The 21,998-nt window shown below is 44.1% G+C and overlaps 1 protein-coding gene across 3 annotated transcripts in view; it reads left to right on the plus strand.

The window, feature by feature from the left end:
* tpd52 (tumor protein D52) overlaps positions 1–14,622 on the plus strand; it is a gene marked incomplete at its 5' end in the record, with an annotated part of 47,735 nt that extends 33,113 nt beyond the window's left edge. The window contains 7 exons of one of the 3 annotated variants that reach the window (XM_084158555.1): positions 827–951; positions 6,337–6,485; positions 6,783–6,884; positions 7,131–7,157; positions 7,616–7,657; positions 10,078–10,126; positions 10,314–14,622. In XM_084158555.1, coding sequence (XP_084014681.1) covers positions 827–951; positions 6,337–6,485; positions 6,783–6,884; positions 7,131–7,157; positions 7,616–7,657; positions 10,078–10,126; positions 10,314–10,451 — 632 coding nt within the window. In that variant the 3' untranslated portion in view covers positions 10,452–14,622. The remainder of the gene's footprint in view (positions 1–826; positions 952–6,336; positions 6,486–6,782; positions 6,885–7,130; positions 7,158–7,615; positions 7,658–10,077; positions 10,127–10,313) is intronic. The other 2 variants (XR_014613064.1, XM_084158556.1) reach the window with 2 other exon arrangements.
* Positions 14,623–21,998: the final 7,376 nt, after the last annotated feature.

Consider the following 21,998-nt stretch of genomic DNA (forward strand, 5'->3'; position numbering starts at 1 on the left):
GTAGCTGGAAACGGCTGATAAAAAAAAAAATGGAATATCTACATAGGCGTACAGAGGCCCATTATCAGCAACCATCAGTCCTGTGTTCCAATGGCACGTTGTGTTTGCTAATCCAAGTTTATCATTTTAAAAGGCTAATTGATAATTAGAAAACCCTTTTGCAATTATGTTAGCACAGCTGAAAACTGTTGTGCTGATTAAAGAAGCAATATAACTGGCCTTCTTGAGACTAGTTGAGTATCTGGAGCATCAGCAATTGTGGGTTCGATTACAGGCTCAAAATGGCCAGAAACAAATCACTTTCTTCTGAAACTCGTCAGTCTATTCTTGTTCTGAGAAATGAAGGCTATTCCATGCGAGAAATTGCCAAGAAACTGAAGATCTCGTACAACGCTGTGTACTACTCCCTTCACAGAACTGGCTCTAACCAGAATAGAAAGAGGAGTGGGAGGCCCCGGTGCACAACTGAGCAAGAGGACAAATACATTAGAGTGTCTAGTTTGAGAAACAGATGCCTCACAGGTCCTCAACTGGCAGCTTCATTAAATAGTACCCGCAAAACACCAATCTCAACGTCAACAGTGAAGAGGCGACTCCGGGATTGCAAAGAAAAAGCCATATCTCAGACTGCCCATCTTAATCTTTTATTTTTATTGGCCAGTCTGAGATATGGCTTTTTCTTTGCAACTCTGCATAGAAGGTCAGCATCCCGGAGTCGCCTCTTCACTGTTGACGTTGAGACTGGTGACGTTGAGACGTTGAGACTTTTTTACTCTCCCTGTCGCTCTCTCCCTATGATTCTCTCTCCTCCCCTCCCTCTCTCCAGGTGCTGTGAGACCAGACTCTATCCCAGAGGTAGGGGAGGATGCAGTGACGTCAGTGACCGTGTCCCCTTCCATCCCCACCCTGACAGAGGAGGAACAGGAGGAACTACGAGGTGAACTGCTCAAGGTAAGTCAGGAGCCCTGGCTCAAGGCAGAGGTCTAGGTAGAATAAGAATGTAAAACTCAGCAAAAAAAGAAACATCCCTTTTTCAGGACCCTGTCTTTCAAAGATAATTCGTAATATCCAAATAACTTAACAGATCTTCATTGTAAAGGGCTTAAACACTGTTTCCCATGCTTGTTCAATGAACCATAAACAATCAATGAACATGCAGCTGTGGAACGGTGGTCAAGACACTAACAGCTTACAGACGGTAGGCAATTAAGGTCACAGTTATGAAAACCTAGGACACTAAAGAGGCCTTTCTACTGACTCTGAAAAACACCAAAAGAAAGATGCCCAGGGTCCCTGCTCATCTGCATGAACGTGCCTTAGGCATGCTGGAAGGAGGCATGAGGACTGCAGATGTGGCCAGGGCAATAAATTGCAATGTCCGTACTGTGAGACGCCTAAGACAGCGCTACAGGGAGACAGGACGGACAGCTGATCGTCCTCGCCGTGGCAGACCACGTGTAACAACACCTGCACAGGATCGGTACATCCGAACATCACACCTGCGGGACAGGTACAGGATGGCAACAACAACTGCCCGAGTTACATCAGGAACGCACAATCCCTCCATCAGTGCTCAGACTGACCACAATATACTGCTGAGAGAGGCTGGACTGAGGGCTTGTAGGACTGTTGTAAGGCAGGTCCTCACCAGACATCACCGGCAACAACGTCGCCTATGGTCACAAACCCACCGTCGCTGGACCAGACAGGACTGGCAAAAAGTGCTCTTCACTAATGAGTCGCGGTTTTGTCTCACCAGGAGTGATGGTCGGATTTGCGTTTATCGTCGAAGGAATGAGCGTTACGCTGAGGCCTGTACTCTGGAGCGGGATCGATTTGAAGGTGGAGGGTCCGTCATGGTCTGGGGCGGTGTGTCACAGCATCATCGGACTGAGCTTGTTGTCATTGCAGGCAATCTCAACGCTGTGCGTTACAGGGAAGACATCCTCCTCCCTCATGTGGTACCCTTCCTGCAGGCTCATCCTGACATGACCCTCCAGCATGACAATGCCACCAGCCATACTGCTCGTTCTGTGTGATTTCCTGCAAGACAGGAATGTCAGTGATCTGCCATGGCCAGCGAAGAGCCCAGATCTCAATCCCATTGAGCACGTCTGGGACCTGTTGGATCGGAGGGTGAGGGCTAGGGCCATTCCCCCAAAAAGGTCAGGGAACTTGCAGGTGCCTTGGTGGAAGAGTGGGGTAACATCTCACAGCAAGAACTGGCAAATCTGGTGCAGTCCATGAGGAGGAGATGCACTGCAGCACTTAATGCAGCTGGTGGCCACACCAGATACTGACTGTTACTTTAGATTTTGACCCCCCCCCCCCTTTGTTCAGGGACACATTATAAAATTTCTGTTAGTCACATGTCTGTGGAACTTGTTCAGTTTATGTCTCAGTTGTTGAATCTGGTTGTGTTCATACAAATATTTACACATGTTGAGTTTGCTGAAAATAAACGCAGTTGACAGTGAGAGGAGGTTTCTTTTTTTGCTGAGTTTAGATCAGGGGTGTCAAACTCATTTTAGCTCAGGGGCCACATGGAGGAAAATCTATTCCCAAGTGGGCCGGACCGGAAAAATCATGGTATATATAACTTAAAAACAGGTTAAAAACAACTATATCAGGGGGTCATTTCTCAGGCAGAAATGTAGATAAAAAGAATGAAATCCTGTTCCCCAAACAAGTGCAAGAACCACAGAGTCAAGAATAGGTTAAATATACAAATAAATAAAATCAATTAAAAACAATAGCACATCAACATAAAAACATAAAGCTGGAGCCTGAGGACAGTGTGTCCAAAAGCACAACATCACTATTAATCATAAAACACCTCAAGTTATTTGAAAGTTCTGAGGACAAAGAACACACAAACACACAATGCCTCAGTGATTCACAGAAGTATATCACAGATCACAGAACTATATCAGGGTGTCTCATGTAGCACTTTAAGTGGGGTTGCATAGTTTATTTGACTCCTGATACCTGCCATCTTTTAACTTTCACCAGCGCATCAATATCAGGCGTCACATCCTGAGTGGCAGCCAACTTCAGGATGTGATTCAAGTGCTTGTGCGTGAGCCTTGAGCGCAGCTTTGTTTTATTTATGCTCATTACAGAAAGAACTTGCTCACAAAGATATGTGGTTCCAAACATGCACAACAGTTTTGCAGCAAGGGCTGTCAAGTTGGGGTAACCTGGCAAGAGATTCTGATTAAATGTGTCCAAGCCAGCTGCGGCAAATTTGCCCTTCAAATCCGAGTCACACTGCAAGTCTATTATTTCAAGTTGGATGCTGACGGCCAGATCAGAGGGATTCACGGTGATTGGCGAGCAAAAAACGTTGAAGTCTTTCTCCAGTTCACCAAAAATCTGAAAGCGTTGCTCAAACTCCCGTAACAGTCCCGTTATTTTATCTTTGAACCGCTTCATGTCTGCCACATGTTGGGTCGCGCACACATTTTTCAGACAGGGGAAGTGAGCTGCATCACCACCGGCAAGTTGCGTCTCCCACAATGACAGCTTCAACTTGAAAGAACGTATGCTGTCATAATACTGCGTGACAACTTTGTTGCGCCCTTGCAGCTGTTTGTTCAAGTTATTCAGGTGCTCTGTAACATCCACCATAAATGCAAGGTCCTGCATCCATTCTGCGGAATGGAATTCTAACACTGGTTTGCCCTTTTCTTCCATGAACTGTTCAATTTCTTCTCGTAAATCAAAGAAACGCCTCAGCACCTCGGCTTAACCATCTTACCTCAGTGTGGTATGGCAGGCCATAGATGTGGTCTTTCTCTCTGAGAAGGCTGTCAAACTGACGGTGATTCAGGCTTCTGGATCGGATGAAATTAACAGTTTGGATGACCACCTTCATGACGTTATCCATCTTTAATGACTTGCAACACAAAGCCTCCTGGTGCAAAATACAGTGAAAAGTCAAAAAATCACGTCCTCCATTTGCAGATTGCACTTTCTCTCTGAACTTTGTCACAACGCCTGCTTTTTTCCCGATCATTGAGGGCGCACCATCTGTAGCCAGGCTGACAGCGCGGGACCAGTCCACTCCGACCCTGTCCAGCGCGCTGACGAGTGCGGTAAAAATATCAGCTGCTGTCATTGTATCTGTCATCGGCACCAACTCCACGAACTCCTCGGTTACGGTCAATGTGTAATCAACTCCGCGGATGAAAATGGCCAGTTGTGCAACATCTGTAATGTCCGTGCTTTCATCAATTGCAACCGAAAACGCAATTAATGACTTTACTTTTTGCTTCAACTGGCTGTCCAAATCCACTGAAAGATCGGAAATCCTGTCTGCAACTGTGTTTCACAGACTTGACCTACTTGCTCTGCCCCGGTATAAACAGTTTGCTTGCTTAACACAATTGCTATTACGCCATCCAGTGGACGCAATTGGAACAGCAGTTTATTTTATTGAAAAATTGCAGCGCATTTTTATACTTTACAAAATCATCTCGCGGGCCGGATTAAACCCGTTTGCGGGCCTGATCCGGCCCGCGGGCCGGACGTTTGACACCCCTGGTTTAGATACTTCCAGTGTTATAATGTATAACAAAAACTCTGTATGAATTACAGTATTTTGGTTCTGGGGAAAAAAAGTTACAAAATAACATTTGTTTCAGTCAATACTGCCTACCCCTACACCCTGTGTTTCTCACCATGTCTCTCTGTCTCTCCATGTCTCTCTCCATGTCTCTGTCCCTCTCCATGTCTCTCTCCATGTCTCTGTCCCTCTCCATGTCTCTCTGTCTCTCCATGTCTCTCTCCATGTCTCACTGTCTCTCCATGTCTCACTGTCTCTCCATGTCTCTCTGTCTCTCCATGTCTCTCCATGTCTCTGTCTCTCCATGTCTCTCTCCATGTCTCACTGTCTCTCCATGTCTCTCTCTCTCCATGTCTCTCTCCATGTCTCACTGTCTCTCCATGTCTCTCTCCATGTCTCTCTCCATGTCTCTCTGTCTCTCTCCATGTCTCTCTGTCTCTCTCCATGTCTCTCTCCATGTCTCTCTCTCTGTCTCTCCATGTCTCTCTCCATGTCTCTCTGTCTCTCCATGTCTCTCCATGTCTCTCTGTCTCTCCATGTCTCACTGTCTCTCCATGTCTCTCTGTCTCTCCATGTCTCTCTCCATGTCTCACTGTCTCTCTCATGTCTCACTGTCTCTCTCATGTCTGTCTGTCCATGTCTCACTGTCTCTCTCCATGTCTCTCTGTCTGTCCATGTCTCACTGTCTCTCCATGTCTCTCTCCATGTCTCTGTCCCTCTCCATGTCTCTCTCCATGTCTCTCTGTCTCTCCATGTCTCTGTCTCTCTCCATGTCTCTGTCCCTCTCCATGTCTCTCTCCATGTCTCTCTGTCTCTCTCCATGTCTCTCTCCCTCTCTCCATGTCTCTCTCCATGTCTCTCTCCATGTCTCTCTGTCTCTCTCCATGTCTCTCTGTCTCTCTCCATGTCTCTCTGTCTCTCTCCATGTCTCTCTCCATGTCTCTCTCTCTGTCTCTCCATGTGTCTCTCCATGTCTCTCTCCATGTCTCTCTGTCTCTCCATGTCTCTCTCCATGTCTCTCTGTCTCTCTCCATGTCTCTCTCCCTCTCTCCATGTCTCTCTCCATGTCTCTCTGTCTCTCTCCATGTCTCTCTCCATGTCTCTCTCTCTGTCTCTCCATGTCTCTCTCCATGTCTCTCTCCATGTCTCTCTCTCTGTCTCTCCATGTCTCTCCATGTCTCTCTGTCTCTCCATGTCTCACTGTCTCTCCATGTCTCTCTGTCTCTCCATGTCTCTCTCCATGTCTCACTGTCTCTCTCATGTCTCACTGTCTCTCTCATGTCTGTCTGTCCATGTCTCACTGTCTCTCTCCATGTCTCTCTGTCTGTCCATGTCTCACTGTCTCGCCATGTCTCTCTCCATGTCTCTGTCCCTCTCCATGTCTCTCTCCATGTCTCTCTGTCTCTCTCCATGTCTCTCTCTGTCCCTCTCCATGTCTCTCTCCATGTCTCTCTGTCCCTCTCCATGTCTCACTGTCTCTCTCCATGTCTCACTGTCTCTCTCCATGTCTCACTGTCTGTCTCTCCATGTCTCTCTCCATGTCTCTCTGTCTCTCCATGTCTCTCTCCATGTCTCTGTCCCTCTCCATGTCTCTCTCCATGTCTCTCTGTCCCTCTACATGTCTCTCTCCATGTCTCTCTGTCTCTCCATGTCTCTCTGTCTCACCATGTCTCTCTGTCTCTCCATGTCTCACTGTCTCTCACCATGTTTTTCTGTCTCTCCATGTCTCTCTGTCCATTTCTCTCTGACTCTGTCCACGTCTCTCTCAGGTGGAGGATGAAATCTTGACTCTGTCTCAGGTGCTGGCAGCTAAGGAGAAGCAGGTGGCAGACATCAAGAGGAAGCTGGGCATCACTCCTCTCAACGAGCTCAAACAGAACATCAGCAAGAGCTGGCAGGAGGTCACCACCTCTACCGCGTATGTGGCTGTACACACACACACACACACACACACACACACACACACACACAGGGACGTACACAAACACACACATACGTAACACAGACACACAGGCAAGCATACACACACATGCAGGCGTGCACGCGCACACTATTCTGCAGAGTCAGTTCTGACATGCTGACTGGTCAGAGGAGGAAGGTGTACAGTCTCTCTTTATTTTCTCTCTCATATATGTTTTTAAAATTCTGTCTCGCTCCCTCCCTCTCTCCCTCCCTCTCTCCCTCCCTCCCTCTCTCCCTCCCTCTCTCCTAACAGCTATAAGAAGACGTCAGAGGGCCTGTCCGTAGCTGGTCAGAAGGCCACGGCAGCCTTCACCAGCATGGGCTCAGCCATCAGCAGGAAGTTTGAGGACGTCAGGTGAGGCACACACATAGGCTCTGGTCAAAAGTAGTGAATAGGGCGCCATTTCGGACGCACCCAAAGACACGCTCTTTTATACCACAGAGGCCCTAAGCTTATACCTGAAGTTTGGTTGGGTTTTTTATCAGGTAGAAAGTGGGGACTGAAGTGACAGGCAGGGAGAATACACATGCTCGTCTTGTCATGGGAAATTCATTGTTCATTGTCTGTACATGTCTTTAATACAACACTTGGCCTTTACAGATTGCAGTCTATTTCCAATTCCTTTGGGTAAGACTGTCCCCGCTGGTGCCGTTAGTCAGTCAAACCATACAAAGTCATTTTGGATGCTGCTTAGATCATTACTCTCTAAGTAGTCTTGCTGCTAGTAGTGTTCATATCCTATTTCTCTCTCTCACTCTGTACTGCATGGGTTCTTCTGTGCTAGGGTGATTTGGTTCTGTGTGAGATATGTGAGGATTCATTCAAATGCTACTTGTGATTGCATGATTGTCTGTGAAGGTCTACGTTGCCATAAAGGACTATGGTAACTGATGCATGTTTTCACCTGAACATACTCTGACAGTCACTCGTCAATTTAACTGGGATAGAATGATTGAATGAATGATGAATGTAGAAAATAAAGGATGAATGAAGGAAAATGTGTGTCTATACCTCTCCACACTAACACTGGTGCCCTCTCTTCCTTTGCTAACCCCCTATCTCTCTTCTTTAATGCTGTCGGAAAGCATACGCTCCCTACAGCATTCTGCTAGTATGCCCGTGATGAGGTAAGGGGGAACAAACACACTAACAACCAAACCACGGCTTGCTGGAACCCTCTACTCCTCTGTGGCACCTTTTGCAACAATGCTTCGCAGACTTGAGAAAAACTGGCTTGAGTTTTGACATTTTAAAATGGAAATTACAAACTTTAGAAGCCATTTAAACCTCAAATACAATACAAATTTGCATTTCCCGCTGTGCAGGAAAATTCTCAGCAACAAAGAGTCATCAAGTGAAGATCCTACATATGTTGTCGAGATACAACTGCCATCACCCCTCTAGTCTATAGGGACTGAGTTGCATTGCTGACACAAACATTGAGATGGTTATTATGTATTCCTGCTGTTTTTACCCTCTGGACAATAAATAGTATATATGATCTGTGAATAGAAGAGAATGGAATGTGGCCACTCTGGAATAATTTATTGTTACCTGAACTCTGTCTGGATGGGGCGTCAGATAACGTTCCTAATGAAAACAATGATGATAAATGTGTGTCCTTTGTGTATCAGTGTCCCCGACCTCCCACCTCTGCTTTCTTCCCTGACCTCTGACCTCCCACCTTCTCTTTCCTCCCTCCCTGATCTCTGACCTCCCACCTCTGCTTTCCCAGAGTCCTCTGGGTGTGGAAGTCAGGTGAAAGTGAGGTGTCTGTTAGGCTGCGTACAAAATTGCACCCTATTCCCTCTATACAGTGAGGGAAAAAAGTATTTGATCCCCTGCTGATTTTGTACGTTTGCCCACTGACAAAGACATGATCAGTCTATAATTTTAATGGTAGGTTTATTTGAACGGTGAGAGACAGAATAACAACAACAAAAATCCAGAAAAACGCATGTCAAAAATGTTATAAATTGATTTGCATTTTAATGAGGGAAATAAGTATTTGACCCCCTCTCAATCAGAAAGATTTCTGGCTCCCAGGTGTCTTTTATACAGGTAACGAGCTGAGATTAGGAGCACACTCTTAAAGGGAGTGCTCCTAATCTCAGCTTGTTACCTGTATAAAAGACACCTGTCCACAGAAGCAATCAATCAATCAGATTCCAAACTCTCCACCATGGCCAAGACCAAAGAGCTATCCAAGGATGTCAGGGACAAGATTGTAGACCTACACAAGGCTGGAATGGGCTACAAGACCATCGCCAAGCAGCTTGGTGAGAAGGTGACAACAGTTGGTGCGATTATTCGCAAATGGAAGAAACACAAAATAACTGTCAATCTTCCTCGGCCTGGGGCTCCATGCAAGATCTCACCTTGTGGAGTTGCAATGATCATAAAAACAGTGAGGAATCAGCCCAGAACTACACGGGAGGATCTTGTCAATTATCTCAAGGCAGCTGGGACCATAGTCACCAAGAAAACAATTGGTAACACACTACGCCGTGAAGGACTGAAATCCTGCAGCGCCCGCAAGGTCCCCCTGCTCAAGAAAGCACATATACAGGCCCGTCTGAAGTTTGCCAATGAACATCTGAATGATTCAGAGGAGAACTGGGTGAAAGTGTTGTGGTCAGATGAGACCGAAATCGAGCTCTTTGCCATCAACTCAACTCGCCGTGTTTGGAGGAGGAGGAATGCTGCCTATGACCCCAAGAACACCATCCCCACCGTCAAACATGGAGGTGGAAACATTATGCTTTGGGGGTGTTTTTCTGCTTAGGGGACAGGACAACTTCACCGCATCAAAAGGACGATGGACGGGCCATGTACCGTCAAATCTTGGGTGAGAACCTCCTTCCCTCAGCCAGGGCATTGAAAATGGGTCATGGATGGGTATTCCAGCATGACAATGACCCAAAACACACGGCCAAGGCAACAAAGGAGTGGCTCGAGAAGAAGCACATTAAGGTCCTGGAGTGGCCTAGCCAGTCTCCAGACCTTAATCCCATAGAAAATCTGTGGAGTGAGCTGAAGGTTCGAGTTGCCAAACGTCAGCCTCAAAACCTTAATGACTTGGAGAAGATCTGCAAAGAGGAGTGGGACAAAATCCCTCCTGAGATGTGTGCAAACCTGGTGGCCAACTACAAGAAACGTCTGACCTCTGTGATTGCCAACAAGGGTTTTGCCACCAAGTACTAAGTCATGTTTTGCAGAGGGGTCAAATACTTATTTCCCTAATTAAAATGCAAATCAATTTATAACATTTTTGACATGCATTTTTCTAGATTTTGTTGTTGTTATTCTGTCTCTCACTGTTCAAATAAACCTACCATTAAAATCATAGACTGATCATGCCTTTGTCAGTGGGCAAACGTACAAAATCAGCAGGGGATCAAATACGTTTTTTCCCTCCCTGTAGGGCACTACTATGGGCCCTGGTCAAAAGTAGTGCACTAAATAGGGAATAGGGTGCCATTTCAGATGCCGCACACTAGTCTCCTCCTCGTCCTTCTCTACTCACATCACGTGTCCCTCTTCACAGGAACACACCCACCTTTAAGTCGTTTGAGGAGAAAGTCGAGACTTTAAAGGTAAATGATGAGAAGAGGAGTGAGTAAGAACTTACAATCACTTCTCAGAGCCCTAAAATATTTATCTTTGAATATTTGGGTAGAAATTCATCAAACTGCCACAGACGATAAAAATAAATAAATTAGTGCATCTTTATTTATTCATTCACTCATTCAACACCTGTATCTCTTCCTCCACCACCTGCAGGTCAAGATGAGCCCGACAGCGTCTCAGGGTGACTTTGGCGACGTGTTGACCTCTACAGCGACCTCTGACCCTTCTGTTCCCGTGGAGAAACAGCCAGAGGCCACGCCCATTGCCACCCAGGAGGAACAGCCCCACTGAGACCTGCCTGACCTTTCACCCCTGACCCCTAGCCAGGCTGACATCCACTAGAACATACCCTCTTTCCCCTTCTGTCTCCCCTCTTTCTGTTCTCTTTCTCACCTCCTCTCTACAACCCTATAGCACAAAACAACAGAACCAACTACTAAAAAAGAAAAACTAAAGAATTAAGTTATGAAAATATTGTTGTGACACCATAATATTTATAGGTTTCTACGACTGTGTTTCTATTCGAATGTCCATGGTTTAGGAACCTGCACAAGTAGAATAATATACATTACACCTAATGAGGAATATAATTGAATCTCACAGCAAGTGATGGTTCATGAAGTTATAATAGCACAAAACCAATTGGTTCATACAGGCCCATATATTTGCATGTCTTTGAGTACTAACAGGCATTTGTTTTTTATTTTATTTTGATGTTCTCCAATTTCCCTGTACTCCAATCACTGTAATACTCTCGGATTTAATTTCTAGTCTAACACTGAAGTGTCTGTCTGTCTCACACCATTTATTACTATCACCAATATCTTCATTCTCTGTCTGAATTGCACCAGTAATGTGGTATAGAGCACAGCTGAGTAGAGTTAATCCCAGATCTGTGTAGCTCACACACTCCTCTCACATCTTAACCATATGGGGGTGGTCTAAATCTGACCTCCGAGCAGTTCATAGTGCTTAACTCTGACATCAGAGAGGGTGGGCCAATGCATCCAGATCAGTGTGTAATGATAGTCGCAGATGCATGATTGGGTATAATGGTGTGTTTACATCACTCACAGCCTCACGGCATGGTGGGCCAAAGTCCATATTGGGGCACTTGTCTCACTGGTTCTCTACTGTTGAATGATATATGAATGTAGTTGTTTTTGTTACCGTCAGTGATTTTCATCGTTTACCTTTTCATAAAGATGTGCAATTTTCCTCAAATTGGATATATACTATTCTCGACCTAGACTAATAACTCGATTTTCCCCATGTGTTGGTATTTCATTTCTCTAAAGTGTATGTGGTGTGATAATACATTGTTTTCTATTGACTTTCTATGAGGTTATGTTTTTTCTTCTGATTTAAAAATCTTGAGGTATAAAATAGTGAAGTGCAGAATCCTATTGAAGATGTTTCCTCCTGAGCACACTAGGATGATACATAGAGTGCCTATAGAAAGTCTACACCTCCTTGAACATTTTTCACATTTTGCTGCCTTCAAATTACAGGGTTGGGTCAAATCCAATAAAACAAAGAGTGAAACGGTCACTATTTTCAAGTATTGTGGTGGCAGCATCATGTTATGAGTATGCTTGTCACCAGCAGGGACTGGGGAGTATGTTAGGATTAAAATAAATATGAAAGAAGCAAAGCCCAGGTAAAAAGTTAGAGGAAACCCCACCTCAGTCTTCCGAAAACCTAACCCTGGAATAGGGTTTTATTTTTCTGTGGGACAATCACACACATTTGTATGCGAAAGACACACTAGAAGTCTTTCTAAGAGGTGTTAAGTGTTCCTGAGTGGTCTAGTCTCAGTCCTGAATTAAATCTGCTTACAAAATCAGAGACGAGGTTTAAATATCGCTGTCCATCAATGATCCCCAACCAAATTGACTGAGCCTGAGCGATTCTGACAAAAACGATGTATATATGTAGCCCTGAGAGTTGTGCGAATTTGGTGGAATCTTAATGGAAATTATTCAGATGTAATGGCTGCCAAAGGTACATCCACCAAGTATTAACTCGGGGGTGGAGAGGAGACTTATCCAATTATGATATTTCAGTTATTTTGGGGGGGAAATGTTCTATAACTTTCTTTCACTTTGAAAATGTGGAGTAGGTTGTGTAGATCTGTAGGAAAAACATAATTGTATCCCTTTTTAGATTTAATTTTAAGGTTGCAAAATGTGAAAAAGGTTCAAGTGGGGGTGTAGACTTTCTATAGGCACTGTACGTACATTCTAGGACACTAGTGAATATTTGGTTGAAATACCCGATGCAAGTCCTCCCCTACTGGGAGACAACTGGCCATATCATGGATTCATTGAGGAAGTGAAAAACTTCTGTAAGAAAAGCCCTGGTTCCACCATTTAGAATACATTATGGCTAATAAAAAGTTACTGTAAAGATATTTTGTCCCCATTTAACCCAACCGCTAGAGCAGTAAGGCAGTGGGCTGTTCACTTTTCTGTTTAGTCATGACCTATTTCACCTCTCAGGAAAGGGGGTTTCCCACCTCTTCATTGTGGGCAGAAATAGATTCTGTCAGATAAACTCTGTGATCAAAAGTCTTCTGGTAGACTTCAGTAGGCCTTCAACAGTCACCCTGGCACTGGTCTGGTCTGTAATTGGAATGCCAACGTCTCTTATTTTCTTATTTGAAAGGTTGTGAGGAATGCTAAAGGAGACATACAAGACAGGGCACTGTTCAAGTGCATTCTTGTTAAATAACCCAGTTTTGGTATTTTTTTAATATATATTTTTATGTCGTTTTCACCATTTAAGAGGCATGAGCGGAGAATACATTTTCCATCCATTTAATGAGATGTTTGTCTGTACCAAAGCATCATGGGGATTCCTTACATTCTCTGATATCACACTGATGTTTCCCACTGTTATGGAGGGCAGGTGTGTCAATGGCTACACGGATATACAGTACTACAGATATAGCAATAGTATATATCCCATTGTTACATTTAGAGATATACTTTTTTGGTATTGTATTTAAAGTTTAAAGATGCCTATTGTCCTGAGGAGTAACATGACTAAATGTGACTAGAGCAGGGTAACTTCTGCCAGTATAGTTCAGTGGTTATAGATGATATATTCAAGTACTTGATGCTTGTTTTGTTATTATACTAATCATCGCTATAGTGACATTTTTTGGAGCAGCTTTTGTTTTTCATGTTGGAGCTTCACTCTCTTTGTCTGGGGTTATGGAACCTGCCTGGGATTCTAGAACCTAGAGCCAACTTGAATACTGGGAGTTCTGTTCTGGAAATTCAGAGTCAGTACTTGGAACTCTGCATCATTGTGTTGTTATATGTGGTCAACCTTAAAGGCTGCCTGGAGGAATGTGGGACATTCCCATTAACAAAGCAGCCTGCCCCTAATTTGAGTCTTAATGGTTGATTGGATTTGTGATAACATTCCAGTCTGGTCTGACTTTAGGACAGCATTAGAAATAATAACATAACAGGACCCTTTTTAGGAGTTCCTGCCCGGGATGGTTTAGCTGTTGTGAGTCAGTGTTGAATCTTTGTTACTTCGTTGTTTTTTCAGGGGGTTGATGCTTGATGGGTCACTGGTATTTGAGATGTTTGTGGAATGCGCGGTGTTTGGTGTCGGTAATGTACATGGTCATGCTAGGAGTGGTCAGAGGGTAGAGAATGGGTTATGCCTTGCCACGTTATTGTGTCATTTACATTTACATTTTAGTCATTTAGCAGACGCTCTTATCCAGAGCGACTTACAGTTAGTGAGTGCATACAATTTATTATTATTATTATTATTTTTTATTATTTTTTATTACTGGCCCCCCGTGGGAAACGAACCCACAACCCTGGCGTTGCAAACGCCATGCTCTTCCAACTGAGCTACATCCCTGCCGGCCATTCCCTCCCCTACCCTGGACGACGCTGGGCCAATTGTGCGCCGCCCAATGGGTCTCCCGGTCGCGGCCGGCTACGACAGAGCCTGGATGTCTGTACCATGACAGACACCTGCAACCTTCAAACATTTTGGACCGTCATTTTAAAATGATAATAGTGATATGAAAATAGTGGCTATAGTCAATTATGTTGTGGGTCAAAAATGTTTTAGAATCCCTTTATTACATTTATTCACTAGTATATTAGCTGTAACTGTAATGCTCAGGTCATTAATGCATTGTCTATGTTTAGTGTTTTTCCTGAACAGGGCCAACATTACGAATTGGGTGAGGGTCACTTAAATAAGATGAATCATGAATGTGTGTCTCTTGGTGGCTTTTTACAGAGCATCAGTTGAATAATTTGAATGGTTGTGTTCTTCACTTGTTTTGGCTAGCTACAGTAACACAAACAGCCATGCTTTACATCGAGGGTTAATGATGATGATGATGATGATGATGCTTTGTCTGCACAAATTGCTTATTTACTTTTATTTGTATGTCTGCCGCCGAATAAAACGTAACAAACGACCTGGTCTCCTCACTTGTTGTGCTTTAGTGATGTGTGCTTGCTCTCGGAATATACAGTACATGTTTTACCACCCAAGACCACCAGATGGCAGTGTGGAACAGAAGCCTCAGCATTAGCACCGCTGGCTTCATCCCAGTTATGCCCCAAGGCATCTGCTATTGGTTGGTTTGACCGTAATGGTCAATGAGTAAGGATTTTGACACGGTGCTAGTGGCTGTATCTAGACGTATAGAGGTGAGACTAATCTGTATCGACACGATTAGGAGGAGGATATGCAATATAAATAATAGGACTGTTAAACTGCATGGCTGCTTTGTTCCAACAGTTTGGGAAAGGGAATATGTTACATCAATTATTGAGAAGACCTTTAAAGTGGTGGGATTAGAATGGTGCTTTATGGGAGCGAGAGCATGCTTTTCTTTCTGGGTATTTAATATTATTAGGCTACAGATCATACACACACCCTTGCTCTCGCACGCATACACACGCATAGAAGAATAGCACATATCAGGTGGTAGTAAAACAGCTGCCAAAAATTGTTTATTTATCAGTTACTGAATGATCACCAGTAGTTTACTGTAACACAGATAAGCCTGGGCCATGTTCATTAGGGCACACAACGGAAAGTGTTTCAAAACATTTTGCAACGGAAAACTAAATTTACAAGCCCATGTAGTCCCTCCCTCCCTGTTTCAGTCCGTTTGGTACCTAATGAACACAACCCTGGAGAGTTCTTACACCGAGGAAACGACGACGAAAACAGCAGAATGGACGAGCACCACTACATGGTCATGACCATCACAATCATTACAATGGCAGTTTATAATACACACATCTCAGAGTAAAAAGACTGAAGTATATACGTAAGTGAAGAGTTAACAGTCACCATGTGTTGAATCTCCCAAAGAGAGAAGATAATCAACATTACATTTATGTTTAGCTTCAATGGGCAATAGTGTAATAAAAACGGAAATTAAACATCATTGGTGCAGTAGGATACAATTTGAGACATACATAGTCTAAACACACATATTGCAAGTGATTTCTTTGATGGATTGCAATAACAGCATCTCATACACTGTCAACTCTCCCACTGTCTATTCTATTGTGTTAGCTACAGCTGTGTGATTGTGTTGCATAATCAAATCAAATCTCTGTATGGTGTCTCAGGTTAAATGTTTAGTCGTAACATTCATTCAACATTCAAACATAGGCGCTTGTGGAGAGCGACACTGTGGTTTCATGGTGTCTAAATGTGCAGAGCCCTAAAATTCAAACAACATTGAAACATGGATATCTGTGGACAAGACACTAAGGGAGTTTACATGATAAAGACTTATGGAGATTGACACTGTAATGGAGAACATGAAAGATACTGATGAGAGGCCCCACAACAACTATCTGATGATGTCACCCCAGCCAGCCAGCCAGCCACAGAGAGAGGGGCTTTAGCCTTCTCTCATGAGGGGAAGCTATTGATTTTATGGACCACAGTGATTCTTATCAAGAATTACCCCATCCAGATGGCCCTTATAAGTCACCTTATACTGTGCGTTAGTCGATCTTACACTCTCCTTCCCTTGCGCTCTCACTGACACCGAAGCCAAATCCAGCCTCCACTCCTCTCCTCGATGCTGCTCTACTCTACTGTTGTCTGTGTCTTCCTGCTCCAGTGCCTTAAACATATGCAGCCAGCCAGCAGCTTCTCTCCTCTCCTCAGAGACCAGCAGATGAGCCCTCAGCGTGTGAGGAGCCTAGATAAGCACTGCTACGACAAGGCTCCTACAGGGAAGGAGCTGTAGCCACACACAAATATGAACACGCACACACCACGCCAAGGCATCCATACATCCTAAAGCCTATGGTTTAAGCTAGATATAAAATGCATCCGCCACCACGAGCCTAATCCAGAAGTTTAACAGACTTAACGTTCATGCCTCCATGCCTTCCCTTGAGCCCTGCTATATTAGGATAACAGAGAGGGATTGGTGTTTGATTAGTTCTGATTGCCTGTATTTATCATAACAAGGTCGTTGTCTTAGGCATGGCATGCAGAGCAACAGGGATGGATTAAGGTATATAGCTAAACTATGTCAATATGAGATGTGATATGAGAATGCAGGACTTGGATACGGTCAAATATTATGGGTCTGTAATGCTTTAATAGGTCTCTGTAGCCTCATATAGACACAGTCATGTGTAGGAGTGAAGGCTGCTGATAGAAATAACACAGTACACCCTGGCATGTGGTTCACATAACTAATTCTCTGGTTTCTACCTGTGAGCTCATGGCCCCCTGTCTTGGAAAGTCAGAGAGCAGCATATGTCTGCTCTGCAGGCTACCACTCTAGCTAGCTGATATGACTGGAATAATTCACACCACAGCCTCTCCATTACTCACACATACTATAGGCTATGTGATCTGGATAATATATATATATATAGGTGCAGTGAAATGAGTTGTTTTAGTAGTACAGCGCCCCTGGAGCAAATTAGGGTTAAGTGCCTTGCTCAAGGGCAACCGACAGATATTTCATTAGAAAACAGCAAACTTTTGGTTACTGGCCCAACGCTTTATCCACTCAGCTACAAGACAATATATGTGATGTTGTGTATAGGAGGTTGGTGGTGTGATGTCAGAGGCCTGTGTGAGTCTCAGTAGTCCTGTGTGGAGTTGACAGTGTTTGGATGTAGACGGCCCTACAGAGTAACATAATCCCATATCCCAACAATAGTAAATATTCTCCTCCTCCAGGGGGTGCCCCATTCCTGTGCCTGACACCACCATGCGATGTCTTTTGTAGCCTACAATATTATACATTACTGTATGTACTGTGGTTGTCATGGGATCCATCCCTTTATGGACAACATGCGTCTCTGGTTGTGGCGCTGATCAGTGGGCACCCCATCTATGGCCTCAGATTTAGCCTGCACCAACGCCACCATACTTCAGTCAGTGGCACGTGTTTAGGATGCAGCCGGACTTCCCCTCTACACACACCTGGATTAAATACGTATCTCTCCCTGTTCCCTAGATCTACTCCGAGGCGCACTTGATTTAGCTTAGAGTTTGTACTTTTGGGACTATTCCATTGGTTTCATGTGTTCAGTGCAGCTCAAGAACATCCTTTTAAAGCATTTGACATACATTTGACCCATGTCTGCTCTACACACAGTATACTTTAACTAATAGAACCATACTCATTGAGGTGGGTCACTGATAAAATATATTTTTCAAATATTGTACAACCTGGTAACTGCAGTGTAAAGCAACCCCCTTCCTACCAAACAACATATTTACATACAAAGCTTTAAAAAATATTTCAAAAAGCACTAATTGGGTCTAGAGCGGGCAGAGAGCTGGCAGTTGCCTAGCTATACAGTATCTGTGCCATGCAGGCCAGGTGGTCATCTCCTCTCAGAAAAGCCTTACAGCAGAATCATGGCCCATTTCACACATCCTGGACATGTGCCAGCATAGCTTAACCATCAGCATTGGCATCAATCTGGCCTTTTCTACTGTATCCATATTGGTTTTATTGGAGCCATTCGGCTATAAAAGATGATTGGCTATATACACATGCTGATATGTTTAGGATGGTGCCAGAGAGAGAGGGAGGGAGATACAGAGAGAGAGAGAGAAACAGAGGACCTACTGAACCATCTGACTGGCTCTGAGCAAATATTAGGTTGGCCTGGCCAGCTGTAAAATTTAGCAAACTACTTCTATTAACCTGACCTGCCAATCACATCCAACCACCAGGCTCTCAGAGGAGTAACCACACACAGAGGCAGAGAGAGACAGACAGACAGACAGACGGGAGAGAAAGACAGACAGGGGGGAGAGAGAGACAGACAGAGAGGGGGGGAGAGAGAGACAGAGAGACAGAGAGAGAGAGAGAGAGAGAGACAGAGAGGGGGGAGAGAGAGGGGGAGAGACAGACAGAGAGGGGGAGAGAGAGGGGGAGAGAGAGACAGAGAGAGAGACAGAGAGACAGAGAGGGGGGAGAGAGAGACAGACAGACAGAGAGGGGGGAGAGAGAGAGACCGAGAGAGAGACAGAGAGACTACTGTAATGTAGTAGCAGGTCGAAAGTAGTGCACTTTAGGGAATAGGGTGCCATTGTGGAGATCAGTGGAACAGACCAGAGAATAGCAGGAAGAGGGTAACTGGAACAGTGGCAGGAGAACACTAGCACTACTGCCAATATCTGGAGGACTTTTGAAACTGTTACTCTCCCTCCATGGTAATGGCAACATGCCTGCCCTCTACATGGACAACACAACACAACAATATACACATTTATAAAAGTCATTTCTCATAAGTTTTGCATGCACATGCAGTATTACAAAATACAGTTAGATCATCATAGAGTATATAGACCTATTGAAAAAGTGTAAAAATCCAGAGCGACAGTCATTGAGTTGGTTGAGGTTAACATGGTTATAGTAGGTGAAGGACAGGACAGTGAGATGATCCATTTACAGAGAAGGAGATGCTCTGTCTCCATTTGGTCTCTCCTTTTCTGGGAAGAAAACAAGTATTTGTGCACCGAATAGAACGTTAGACAAAGCTCTGCCCACTAACAAATGCTCCTAGTTTGGAAGTTGCAGGGCTGAGGTGTCTATTTTGGGTCACATTAGTTGGTCTGATCAAAATGCTGCCTCCTGCTGAAGTGGTCAGCTATTGGACTGTGGCTGCTGGCAACTTTTTATTGATTGCAGGTCACAGAGGAATGGTGTGGTGTGAGCATTTGGAAGAGGTCCAACAATATAATGAAGACCTGCACACTTCTTCTGGTTCAGTAGTAGTGTTGTTGAGTCTCTGAATGGAATGGGTCATCTTACCGATTCAACATATTTAAAAGAAGCATCCCTAATTTCCCAAACATATCCATTAAAGAGTCTGCCTTTTCCATAATGATTGTAATTCTTCAATCTCACATCAATTAATTATAACTACAAGCCCTTATTCAAGGGCAAATACATGTTTGGAAAAGCAGAAAGAAAGGACCACACAGACAGAAAAGTACACAAAAACAGTTTATAAAAAGCATCTGTGAAGATTTTTTAAAAAGTCCTTCCTTGCCCTACAAAATGTCCTACAATCTCTTTCGATCCAGAGCATGAAAGAGAAAGGAGTCAGTCACTCTAGCCTTGTCCTCCCATGGGGGGCCTGAACTTGTCACTACATTTTCATAATTTTTATGAAGATAGAATAAAGAACTCAGACAAGAGGCCACTGGAGACATTCCATCATAGCTGTGTCTCTACACACCCAGCATCAAAATCCATCCCAAACTCGTCAAGGCACAGTCACACTCCAGGTTCCCATGAAGAACCATCCTCTATTTCACGTTTCACATGACTTAATACTCCTGAAAGCAGTCAGAAGTACAGCCCTCACTCCCCACACCCCAGAACACAATAATACTGTCCAACCCCACTAACACAGAGTGGGAGGGACCAGACAGAGATAACTCGCTCGTCAAGTGCAGGCACCATGGAAACGCTCTCATGGTTTGTTCGTGGAAGTCCTGTTAGCTGTTAGAATGTGTTGTTATTGACCTTCTGTTGTGCTCATACAATACAAGCCATATTCCCATGACTATTCTGATAACTAGCAGCCTACTCTCTTAAATAACTTTTATACTTTTGTGTTTGTTACAGGTGGTCATCTTGTGTCATTTATGAAAAATACATCTGCAATTTTTTAAATGATTTCCTTTACTTTAAAGTCCTGCTGTGTGTGTGTGTGTGTGTGTGTGTGTGTGTGTGTGTGTGTGTGTGTGTGTGTGTGTGCGTGTGCGCGCTCGGTGTGTGTGGCCAATAAATCCTCTCATTGCTTTGCGGTCCATTTAATCCAGACACATACACACACGGTATTGTGCCAGTGCAGTGGGTCTCTGTTCAGCCCAGCCTAGCCTAGCCCAGCCCAGCCCACCTGCCATTGGCTTATTGTTGAGCGGTGCCTCTGAGGAGCACAATGAACCCAGTGTCAGAGGAGAGAGGGACAGAGCTAGGGAGAGAGGAGAGGGACGGAGAAAGGGAGAGAGGAGAGGGACAGAGCTAGGGAGAGAGGAGAGGGACGGAGAAAGGGAGAGAGGAGAGGGACAGAGCTAGGGAGAGAGGAGAGGGACGGAGAAAGGGAGAGAGCTTGATGTCACACTTCCATAACTTGAATAATGCAGCCTTGTTTTATTCAGTTCTAAATCAACAGGGAGCTCAAACCCTTAACGGGCAGCAGCAGCGTATGAACACAAGAGAACAAAATACCTTTATGATCTGCCACCCCTGGTGCACTCCACATCCCCATGTTCCTAATATGTATTCATATCACCCACTTAGCCACTACAGGGAACTCCTTTAGGCCATGTTCAGTTGCCCAACGTTTTCGAATGTTGCAGATAGAAATGCCATGAATAGTGCCGATGTGCTTCCTTACTCTACATGTCAGAAGCATATTTGTTCTACATAACATATTTCTATCTGAACGTTCCAAAACGTTGCGTCCTGCTGAACACACCTGGCTTCTCTAACACTTGCTCATAGTGGGAAACCACTTACCAGGCCATACTGAATAAAGCAAACAAGTCATTCTATATGACTATTCCCTCAGATCCCATTCATTCAGCTCCGTTCTGTTCCGTTGTACTGACTGATGTAAATAACGGATGATATCATTGAACCTGACACCTTTAGGGAAACCAGCTAGACCATATATTATACCCTAGTTTCTTTAGTTGCACAACAGTTAAACACAGTTACCACAACTAGCTGAAAAGTATACGTTTCAGAAAGACAATGTAATGTAGGTTCATAGGGTGGATGTACTTTTTATACAAGAACTGGATTAAAACCATTCTTAGCTCAATAACATTGTAGCTATATGATGCATATAAAAATGTCCATACCTATTACATGTGAACAACATTTTAGCTTTTATTTCCACTTTATGTTCAGCACTATATCTGGTAGAATTGGAATCTGGTCGGTTGATATCCACTGAAATAAGCTAGAACAACAGAACACAACACGTTGATACAGTACGGTACATAATATAACGCGATAGGAGAGAAAGACAACAGTGTTGGTGACGACACACCAAATTCTCTGTTGAGAGATGCACTTGCCTTGAGGCAGGTGTTTTATTTTCATGTTCTACTACAGTGTAACAGAGGCCATAGAAATATAGAGGATAGATAGGACATTATTGTGAAATAGCATTGGACAAAAGTACCACCCCACTGTGTTCCCTGCTACCTGGGTGCACAGCACCACTAAGTAACCCAGCCTCAGCCATGTAGAGGCTGACACAATCTCCACACAACAGGGACATAGAAATAGAATCTAGAATGCTATTTCTAGAATTCTAT

This window comes from Coregonus lavaretus (assembly GCF_964263955.1).
Source record: "Coregonus lavaretus genome assembly, chromosome: 3".
In the NCBI taxonomy this organism is placed as follows: domain Eukaryota; kingdom Metazoa; phylum Chordata; class Actinopteri; order Salmoniformes; family Salmonidae; genus Coregonus; species Coregonus lavaretus.